Below are 11,306 nucleotides of genomic sequence, written 5' to 3'. Positions count from 1 at the left end.
CTCGCGCCGCGGGGCATGAGGGTGCGGATGCGAATTAAGCCGCACTTGACCACGACGCCACGACCACTCTCCATCGATCGCGTCCTCCTTACATCACTCCGCCCGCTGCGGCGAGGATTCCCTCGATCGAGGGGGGGGGGGGGGGGGGGGCGGTGGTGAAGAGCTAGAGCTGGCGGCGGGTTGTTGAGGAGCGGCTGACTGAGGGGAGACCAGACCAATGGTTGGCGGCGGGGCGGGCGAGCCGCTGAGGAGGGCGTGGGGGTACCACCCCGAGTGCCCCGGATGCAGGGTGGACAGGAGGAAGGAGGAGAGGGAGGGGATCCCCTACACGGAGCTCTCCCTCATCTGGCTCGTCACCGTCTCCTCCAGTGAGTGTTCATCGGCCTCGCGCCGCCTCTCTTCCCTGACCTTGATCGACCTGTAGTAGTGCTTCGTCTTTTCCGCCGTCTGTTTCTTTTTTTTTTCTTTTTCTTTTTTTTGGAAATTAGTGGAGGATAACGCCGTTCTTTTTTTTTCTTTTTTTTTTTTGGAAATTAGTACACATGCATGTGTATATCATGGTGTAATGGGGATTCAATTAGTATGGGTTTGTAGGAGCATCTCGTTGCCCCGAGCTTTGGCATGCCACGATCATGCTCAACGCAGTAGATTTGCTCGGTGCTCTCGCGGGTATTCTCAGAATCTCCACTGTCAAATGCCACTGCCCACTGGGGATTGGTGCAAAACCGCAAACTTTGAAGAGCAAGTTTAATAGTATTGCTAACTACTGGCTACAAATCATCTATAGCTAATCTAATAGTCCATTCATACAATAGCATATACTACACTATTAATATATAGCCCTACCTTCATACGCACATAACGTACTGAGTCCGTGCTAGCTGGCTACAAATCTGTAGCCCGTTTTCCTTCTCTCTCTTCTCCCCTCTCCTACACATATGCTTACAGTTGCTATTCTACTCGCTCTAAATCTGTAGCCCGTTTTTCTTCTCTCTCTTCTCCCCTCTCCTACACATATGCTTACAGTTGCTATTCTACTCGCTCTAAATTCAAAATCGACCAAGCGAACTTCTATTCGCACATCCCGAATTCGACAGAAGGATAGTGCACGTATGGTACCTGCACGTACACTTAGGAAATGTACTTCTCGTTTTCTCTAATCAAACACTGAGGCTTACTAAAATGTTTTCTCCATTTGCCTAATTTGCTCATCTTGTTAGGCCAGGAAACTGATTTAAAGAAGATTAACTGCACATCTGTGTCCTATATCTTGCGATCTATATCTTTATTGTTTATCAGGACCTGATATTATTTGTCCCTTTCTTTCTTAATTTGTCTTTCTCTGTTGCTCTTTGCAGCCCTGCCGATACAATCCCTGTTTCCCTTCTTGTATTTTATGGTGAGCAATTTTACTTGCTTTTTTTTAGAGGTGCAATATGATGACATTTTGTTTCATGAGAAGAGAAGAGTTACTAGCGTCACTATCGATTTTACATTTGGACTTAACAGCTGTGCTGGATCTGTAGTATGTAAAAGGTAAAAATAAAAATTAATATGCACTGTCACATTGTAATTATTTCATATATTGAGCCAAGGAAGAACCAAATAGTAAATATTATAAGAGCAATGCTACACGTACTAAATTTTTCTTACTAAACTTTTACTAACAATCATCTCAACCGTTTGATTTAAGTAGATGGAAGTTACAAAAATTCTAGGTGCACTCATAGCATGACACATCAGTGTTAGTAAGAATTTAGTAAGAAAAAGTTAGTACGTATAGCCTTTTCCATACTATAAACCTGGACACATATCACCTTCATTGTTGTAGTACCAAAAGAGCCATAATCTGACATCCTCTATTACAATGATCGGTTAAATATTTCTCCTTAAATATGCGTCTTAGATATTCTATCGACATTTTGTTTCCTTATTTGGTATAGATTTGTCGGAAACATAACTTTTGAACGTAAAACAGCTTTGCAAATGCTGAACTGTGTTCTAAATTAATTCTCTTTTATCAACATTGGAGTTTCTGTTTGCAGATAAGGGACCTGCATATTGCTAAACAAGAAGAAGATATTGGATTTTATGCTGGTTTTGTCGGTGAGTTTTCTCTGAAACATATTTCCTCTTTTGCGTCAATCTGAGTAAGCACTTAAAAGTAGCTTCTAAGGATGTATTATGAAAGTGATAGCCTCAGCAAGGCAGCCTTATCTAACAGGGTGAACTTGTGATATGTGAAGGCGCTTCATATATGTTTGGAAGAGCACTCTCCTCTGTGATATGGGGCATCGTGGCTGATAAGTACGGGAGGAAGCCGATTATTATAATTACCCTTATTTCAATGTAAGGATCTTCGTTGAATGAAACGTAGAATCCAATACTCTCATCTATAAGCTTTTCGTTGGATCTAATTTGTTAATGCACAGAGAATTTGAGCACATTTTCTAATCTATTGCAGAATTATATTCAATACACTCTTTGGACTCAGCTCAAGTTATTGGATGGCATTAACCTCAAGAGGTTTGCTTGGTCTGATGTGTGGTATACTTGGCCCAATTAAGGTACCTGTGTCCACATGAGAATGCTTCACTTTTGTCTATTAAAACCTTCGACCATGTTCTTGCAGCATTATTTTCTAATTTCTGTGTTCCAGGCCTATGCTACAGAAGTGTGCCGAAAAGAACACGGTCACCTTGGACTATCCCTTGTAAGATCTTGGACCATTACTATTTGAAAATTTTTGTTGTCTCCCAACTTTGTTAGGCCCCCAATGTAATGTTCACTGGTTGATATTGCTGGCTAATCTGTCAGGTTTCTTCCTCACGTGGCATAGGCCTTATTGTGGGACCAGCTATTGGTGGTTATCTTGCACAGGTAATATTTTATTTTAATATTTGAAGAAATCATGATGTAATTAACTTGTAACTATGTCAAGATTATTGGCCCTTGTATTCCAATCATGACTCTTGCTAACCATAGTCGCAAATTTCACAAATTATAATACTTTAATGCGGTGTATCTAAAGTTTGGAGTTCTCTTGTCATATACATTAATAATTATACTCGTCATGCCTCAAAAATTTGTGAAGAACATGAAAACACACATGTTGATTATATTGCTGCATCGAGGATAAAGTGCGATAGTTTCATTTTTCTTTTATTGGCATGCAACTCTACTTATTTTGCTTGTGCCTTTCTGTTATACCAGCCTGCAGATAAATATCCAAGCATATTCTCTGAGAAGTCTATATTTGGGAGGTAGCATCTGCTTTCTAGATCCATCTTGTATTGGTTATTTCTTACACTACTAATTTTTAACGTGCAATGTTTTAGGTTTCCGTATTTTCTCCCCTGCTTATGTATATCCCTCCTTGCCATTGTTGCTCTACTTGCTTCCTTCTGGCTCCCGGTGAGCATTTTTCTTATATCCCTATGATACAACATTTCTTTTAGCAAACATCATTATAATAACTGCTTTCATTAAATATTTGATAATTGATAACTCTGGTGAAATCCCATTGACACTGGAATCATAGTTCTTCATGATGATCCATAAATTCATTTAGAATCTGCTGCAGTTGCAATTGCAACATTAGTATTGATGTGTACCCTGAGAACTTTGCACAAAAACCTTAATGTCACTGCACAAAATTTGACATTTACGTCATGTTACAGGAAACTTTGCATAAGCACACTCAGGATATGGTTTTAGAGGATTCAATTTCTGTAGAAGAAGGTCTTTCTGGTCCAACTGCTGAAGAAAATAGTGCTGGATGTCTAAATTTATTCACAAACTGGCCACTGATGTCTGCTATCATTGCATACTGCATATTCTCTCTTCAGGATGTGGCTTATGCTGAGGTAATATTCTACACTGTCATTGGAGTTGCCTTTTGTTATTATTTAGAATTTCATGCATCTTTTTTTTAATGTCATATTTGATTTTTGCACCACCCCTCCTTTTTCTGTTATTACTGGATTTCATTTGGGAAAACACAAATTGCAGGTATTTTCTCTATGGGCTGTCAGCGACAGGAAGTATGGTGGATTAAGCTTTTCTTCCCAAGATGTGGGTAGTGTCCTTGCATTCTCAGGTACAGTAAGCACAACAGGAAACCTCCCACTAATATGGAGTTTTGAATTTACAGGCAGACTTATAAGATTGTTCATCGAGATTTGAAATTTTGAACACCGTGGACATGTGGATGTGATAGGGATCTAAAGAAAGCACTAGCCCCATGACCCCACATGCTATGGCTAATGCATATGATAATGTAAAATTGTAAATTACCATAATAAATATATAATATGGATATAGATCTTTTCTTATTGTTAGGTCTAGTTTGATGTGATCAATTGCACTTTCTCAATTTGAAGTATTAATTCTTGCTAAAACCAAATCTTAATCTGAAGTATGGTATGAACTTGCTTAAAACTCAATTATTCGTATTCCATGCAATGTCTGGTATATTGAGTACTGACTTAACTTATTATCAGGTCTCTTCCTCCTGGTATTCCAAATTTTGGTTTACCCGTCAGTGGCAAAATCAGTAGAGCCCATCACGCTTGTCCGTATAGTGGCAGTAAGACTATCTCTCTTTTTTTGGGTCAGAATTTAGATCAGCTCAGTTCTACTGTAACGGTTCAACTCATATGATACTTCTGAATTGCAGATATTGACTATACCACTTCTTTCTAGCTATCCATTTATGGCCGGATTGTCAGGGTCCATTCTTCAATTGATAGTTAACTGTGCATCTTTTCTGAAGAATGCTTTTGCAGTGAGTGCAAACGTCTTACTTGTGTTGTTTAGAATGGATACTCGTTTGGACAAGCGACTCGTTGTTTATTCATTTTTTTGAAACAATTACTTCAAGTGTGGTCCTGTTTATTGTATATCACTCTTTTATATTTCACCTCTCGACACATCCATTATTAGTTTTGACAAAATTCAACTCATGCTCTTCTAAAATTTTTTCAGGTTACTGCCATCACTGTATTCAACATCTTAATGAATGATGCTGTGGTAAGTTCTTCAAGTTCCAAATAATGTGTACCGGGTAGTTATATAAAAAATATATTCTATTTTTCGGTTATTATACGTGGTAATTTATAGTTTCTAATTTTGTTTTTCTAACCATGAAATACAAATAACAGGCTCAGGACGTTAGAGCTTCAGCCAACGGTGTTGCTGTAACTCTGATGTCCATCTTTAAAGCTATTGCTCCAGCAATTGCAGGAGCTATGTAAGTATTTATTATCTGTCTTTTTGCTCCCTGTTGCAATCACAAAGGGAAGATAAAATAATTTAGTAAAAGTACAACTTTCCCTTAAATGGTTTCAGAGCATACATGTAATATATAGGATAAATTCCTCATATGCCACTGAAATTTTATCCATTCCTTATTTGTCAGTCATGGTCTCAATGACATGTGGGTCCAAGTCCTAGCCTATATGTTAGTGGGACGTCAATAACAAATAATGGACCATTGAACCACGTGAAATTTTCAGTGTGAAATAAGGAATTTCCCTAGTTTTCTTGGACAAACAACAGTGTCCTTACAATTTCTTAGATAGTTATATTTCCTTTTGGTTAATCAGTTTAATTACAATGACAATGAAACACAATTTTAGTTTTTTGTTTGTTGTGATCAACTCCCAATATTTTTGTTTTGCCACATATTATTAGTAGTATTAATTCATCAAGATATACAACCAGGATTCACACTTTGCAAACTGTGGGTACCAGCTTTTTATTATACATATATGTTTTTTCAGGAGAAATACCGCATCGTAATGCTAATTACTCTTTTCCCTTATAGATTTGCATGGGCTCAAAGGCGTCAGACAGCTTCATTTCTCCCAGGTATTACATGCATGGTATATTACTAGTGAATTAACACGAAGATACAACTTTGCTATATCCTATCCCTGTTAATACCAATGCAATTAGCACTTTATCAGAATTTTCTTAAAATAATATATGGGAGAGCCATCTTATCATGTCAATAAGTTGGAAAGTTATGATACCAAAATAGAAAGAATGCAGTTCTGAATGTTGGCAATGAACTCGCCAGATATCAACACCTTTAGAACAGATAATAACTATGAATGTGGTACATATATAAGAATAAGTTATCTACCATTAGTTCTTTTAATTATTTTTGCCCCTCTCAATGCCATGAATATCTGAATTGAATGATCAAACTAGAGAAATTTAAGCTTGCGTGTCTGTTTTAAGAATAACTAGATATTGTTTGTCTAAAACTAATGGGATAGAGTCTCTTAATGTTAGGTACCAGCGAAGTTCATATCTTCATTTTTGAAGTAAGATCGTAAATACAGTAGGTTCTTAGTTAAAAATTTAGAGTAAGATGTCTCATCTCTCAGTCTTTTGCGATGTTCATTTGATATTTAAAATAGGCAACATCGTAGACTAAAAAAAGAGTAAATTTCACAAAACTACAAGTACTTTGGCTAAATTATTACAAAACTACGTATTTAACACTAAATTTATCACAAAACTACATATTTAAGGTGAAATATCGAAAAACTACAGATTTAGTAACAGAGTTATCACAAAACTACAGGATTAAGATAAATTTAATCACAAAACTTTAACATCATAACTCAAACATAGCATTAGTGCTTAAGGATTTAAACTCTAAAATCTGTAGTTTTGTGATAGTTTTATTATTAAATTTGTAGTTTGCGATATTTAGCCTTAAACCTGTAGTTTTGTGATACATTAACTTAAATTTGTAGTTTTGTAATAATTTAATCAAAGTATCTATAGTTTTATGAAATTTACTCAGAAAAAAAAATCCAGAAATATGCTGATTCAGGATCACTATTCACTATTAAGCCCGACCTTAGGATCTCTTCTGATACCCCCCTTAATTTCAACTAAGCTTATGTATGCGTTTGAAAAGATTAAGCCAGGTGGGTTGGCTTGTTGAAATGCAACTACGAAGAGGATTTCCTAAGCATTGAAACGCTGTTGTATCCCATTGATTCGTTGTAAAGCTCTAATTCTGTTGGCACCTGCTCTCTGTTTTTGCAGGCGACCACCTGGTATTCTTCATGCTGAACGTCTTCACAGTCATCGGTCTTGTGAGCACTTTCAGGCCGTTTTACGCTAGAAGAAGCACGAAGCACGATCCCATTACTACTTAGCACTAACCATTCTACTCAGGACGTGAGGTCTGATGTAGACCCCGTTTTTATAACAGGAATCACTCGTGTTAATAGTACCATTTCCCTGGATCAAGTAGTCTGGTACTCACGATTACATTTCCGAAATATCAAGTGCGCATACAAAGATGGTCTAGCGCGAATTATTACATCATAGGCCCGCAGGCAATCTTAGAACATAGGACCAAACGGTCCACAATACATGCTGTAACAAAAATAGATAAGGCAGCGGCGACACCATTGCCACAGGCAATGACTGTAACTAAGACCTACGGAGCGCCGTTATCCTCCGCATCCTCCTGAAGATAAGCATAGGGATCCTCCTCGACTTCATTGCCATCCATTGATTAAATTTTGCAATAGCAAAAGTGAGTACCAACCGTACTCAGCAAGCCACCATAACAACAATGCATATGATAGTGGTATTCAAAGTATGGCCATTGGTTTATTTGCATAAAGCTAGTTTAACAATTCTTTTCACAAGCGTATTATCTAGCATAGACTAGTCCAGTTTTAATTCCAGTATTTATTACACAGCAACGGTTATGTTCACCATCCATTGTCTTCCCAAAGATAGCTTCCTGTTACAGGCCGTAATGGTTTTCTGGGGTTTACTCCTTCTTGCCTCTCGAGAAGTTGATCCGCCAGTACAAAATCATCATGCATATTCCATCCCAATCAATTTAAGAATTTAGAGTCTAGCCAAGTGTAATATATGTCCCGGTGCTCATTATCCGTGAGCACGGCTATTCGAATAGATTTGGTTTACTCACACTGCAGTGGATGTACACTTTACCCTACTCCACGACTTGCCCAACACATGAGCCTACGTCCCAACGAATGAGACTTGCCACGGCAAAGCCTTTTAATAACCTCACATTGGCAGTACCCGCTCCATGAACTTACATCCTCATGCACTCTAGGCGTCATAAGTTTTTAGCAGTGTGAGGAGTTCTGGCGCTCCCGGGAAGGGAAGACTCACACATGCATTAAGTTTTAGTTAAGTTTACACATGGCAGTCCTACTGATGGCGACACCACTGTAAGCACTCGCCCCTCGCGGTCCTATCAATGGCTGCCCCACCGTAGGCCCTGCCCCCACACACATCAAGAATAACCACTATGCAGGGATGTTGCCTCCGCTCGGCTATGTACTCCGCTAGGTCTATACCCATACGAGAAGTACGGTTGTACGAGGGTCGTTTCATGCTTAACTTCATGGCTCGGTCTTTAACTGACCAGGGACGGCACTAGCCTTTTCCGGACACCACCCAAGTACCCCAGCCGCCCTAGTCGAAAACAGTGTTTAATTTTATTTCTCCTTTCACAATTCATGTCATCCTTGTCATGGCAATGTGGCGCTCATATCTCCACATGCTGCATCTCAACTACCTTTCCTAAAGTAGTTGCCGAAGCATGTAGCACTTGATAAATATGAGAATGCATGATTCTAATTAGCAGGACTAAGCATTTGTCAATATTGACTAAGTGTACACAATAACAGGGTTTACAAGGGTCATACAGATAATCAATATCAAGGCATGGCATATATAACAATTGGGGCATTCATATTCGTATATATAGCATGCAATTTTATTTAAATCAACATAATTTTCGCAATAGGTTCAATATGCTCAAAGATTAGTGATGACTTGCCTTGATCGCAGTCTTGCTGTCCCTGCTCCTCAATCGACTCAACAATTCCCTCGGAATCTAAATTTACGTGCGAAAGATCGGATTTGAATTCAATTAGAATTCAAATGAATTCACCAAAATTCAAACAGTACAAAGCATATTGAGAAAATGGTATCATCAGATAGACCTTGATTTTAGATGAATTTAGATTCAAGTTTCATTCAATTCCGAGTTAAAATGAGTGAGTTACGAGGGTTTAAAGATTCAAACTTGAATTAATTCGGAAAATTGTGAAAAGCTACTGTTCCTAATGATTTTTTTTGTCCGAAACATTATCCAACACCCACAGTGGCTGACATGTGGGCCATCCTCCTATTTCATTTCTGGTTTTTTTTATTTTTTTTAAAGGAAATCCTGCTGTGTCATTGACAGGTGGGTCCGGCCCCCTGTTGGCTGAGGTCAAGCCGGACCTTTAACCTCCGGTGGGACCCGCATGTCATTAAGACATTTACTTAAAACCCAATTTAATTAGATTTCTAAGCATCCGGGCCTACATGTCATAGGTTCACAATAATATCATTAGTTTGAGGATCACTGTACACTAATGAAGTGGGGTCCACATGTCATAATCTCTCCCTCTCTCGTTCTTTTCTTTCTCCCCGTCGTCTTCTTCCTTCTGCTCGCAACGGAGCAGAGGAGCGGCGCGCGACGATGCGACGGCCCGAGCCGGAACGGCTCGGCGCACGGTGGGGCGAGCGGTGGCGCATCACCGGAGACCCGCCGGCGGCGGCGGCGAAGCGCGGCGATCGTCCGGCGCGCGGCGCGACGGCGGTCGACGGCGCCGAGATCCCAAAATCGGCGGCGGCACAATGAGGACCAATGTGAGCGCAACCAACGACGATTCAACCATCTAGGGTCCACATGGAGCATATAGAAGCAAAAATCTAGCCTAGGTTGTATTGGAACGAGGTCCCTCCACGATGAGCTCGGCCATGGCGTGGTGGCGGCCGGAGTCGGCACGGTTACGGCAGCGCACACCCCAAATCGAGGGGGCCGCTGGCTTCTAGGTGTCCAGGCAATACTACAGGCGCGAGGGCTTACCACGAAGTGGCGGAACGGCGGAGTTCGACGGCGCGCAGCGTGGTGCAGCCGAAACAGGGGCAGACGACGGTCAGCGACGGTTGCAGGTGTTCGACGCTCGTCCTCCCTCGCGTAGTGGCTCCCGGCTCCCTCCAACAGCAGCAACAGCAACGCGGGCACCTCCTCAACACACCCTGCCACCCACACTGGCCGAGAGGCCCTGCGGCGGCGGTGCGGCCCCCGCCCACCAGGTGTTCGACACCCGGCGGCAGCGCGTTTTCTTTCCTCTGAGATGGAGCAAGAGCTTTGGGGAAGAGAGAAACAGATGAGGGGTTGATCTTGGATAAAGTCGAGCTAAAGGCGAGCTTATAACAACGAGAGGAAGGGTGATTTCTTAATGGATAAGGATAATCAATGACTCGGCTTTGGTTCGATCTCGCCTAGGTTTCGGTTCAATGTGCAGGCGCGGCATGATTGCCTACGCGGTAGTATGCAGGAGAGGTATCGCTAGCTGGACAAAGGGGCACCGTATTACCTAGCGGTCTCAACCGGGGGCGACAAGATGGCGACACGACGGCGACAAGAGCGAGGCGACGGATAGAGATAACGGCTTAGATAGGGGCGCAGGGCTATGCCCTAGGGTGACGCGGGGTCGTCGTGGCGGCCGTTATCACTCCATCCCGAGGGCGACGCGCGAGGGGATGGGATGACGCGGGCACCCGTGGCGGCGCAGCTTTGGCGCGGGCTTTTGGCGGCTCGGTCGGCTGCGGGCCCACGCGGCGTGGCGCGGCGCGGTGCGGCGCACGGGCACGCCTAATGCGGCGCACGGGTCGGGACAGCGGGCGCGCGGCAAGGCAGCGGTTGGACGGGGCGGCGTCGAGCGTTCAGACGGATTAGGCACAGATCGAACACCTGGCGCGCAATGAAGAGTAGCAACCCGAGAAAAATCACAATTAGGGTTTTCTAATGACAATTTTTATGGAATTTTTGTTTAGCCCACTAACCCTATTTCCATTATAGATCTACCCACATCATATACTTCTAATTTCATGATTTATTGAACCCAAGAATTAAGGATTAATATTATTACCCTTGACCTATATTCCTTTATTCTCAACTTTATAGATTCTAACCTTTGTTTTTCTATAACCTCATATTTGATTTATCACACCCTATGTCAATAACTAATATTCTATTTGTATTATGTTTTTCTTATTTCGCCATATTCTGGATTTTATTATTTGACTTCCATCTCAACTTACTTATCTTATATTATTTAATTTAAACAATATATTTATTGCAATAGAGAAACGAATAACACCAGCATGATGCAAAAGTTTTAAAAAGTTCGAAATTTTAGTGATTTTTATTATTGAGGATTTTTAGGATGTTA

At 41.1% G+C, this 11,306-nt stretch overlaps 1 protein-coding gene across 2 annotated transcripts; it reads left to right on the top strand.

The window, feature by feature from the left end:
* Positions 1 to 7,538, top strand: LOC127757467 (probable peptide/nitrate transporter At3g43790). Of its 2 annotated transcripts, none has more exons than XM_052282981.1 (17): positions 1 to 368; positions 1,359 to 1,399; positions 2,046 to 2,106; positions 2,247 to 2,349; positions 2,465 to 2,567; positions 2,660 to 2,713; positions 2,818 to 2,880; positions 3,214 to 3,263; positions 3,339 to 3,414; positions 3,681 to 3,866; positions 4,012 to 4,099; positions 4,503 to 4,588; positions 4,679 to 4,786; positions 4,987 to 5,031; positions 5,163 to 5,251; positions 5,828 to 5,871; positions 7,069 to 7,538. In XM_052282981.1, exons 1-17 carry the CDS (start codon positions 218 to 220, stop codon positions 7,179 to 7,181), a joined length of 1,461 nt encoding a protein of 486 aa, XP_052138941.1. In that variant the 5' UTR covers positions 1 to 217; the 3' UTR covers positions 7,182 to 7,538. The 2 variants fall into 2 exon arrangements, with proteins under 2 accessions (XP_052138941.1, XP_052138947.1); XM_052282987.1 differs by having other exon boundaries at positions 255 to 368; positions 2,033 to 2,106.
* The last annotated feature ends 3,768 nt before the right edge of the window (positions 7,539 to 11,306 follow it).

This window comes from Oryza glaberrima, chromosome 1 (genome assembly GCF_000147395.1).
Source record: "Oryza glaberrima chromosome 1, OglaRS2, whole genome shotgun sequence".
Taxonomy (NCBI): Eukaryota; Viridiplantae; Streptophyta; class Magnoliopsida; order Poales; family Poaceae; genus Oryza; species Oryza glaberrima.
This window is presented reverse-complemented; position numbering and strand designations above follow the sequence as displayed.

Excerpts from the sequence above, each read along its gene's own strand:
- LOC127757467 (XM_052282981.1), top strand. The coding sequence starts at position 218 with ATGGTTGGCGGCGGGGCGGGCGAGCCGCTGAGGAGGGCGTGGGGGTAC. Across the intron at positions 369-1,358 it reads GCTCGTCACCGTCTCCTCCA|CCCTGCCGATACAATCCCTG; the intron begins GTGAGTGTTCAT and ends TGCTCTTTGCAG. Across the intron at positions 5,252-5,827 it reads CCAGCAATTGCAGGAGCTAT|ATTTGCATGGGCTCAAAGGC; the intron begins GTAAGTATTTAT and ends TTTCCCTTATAG.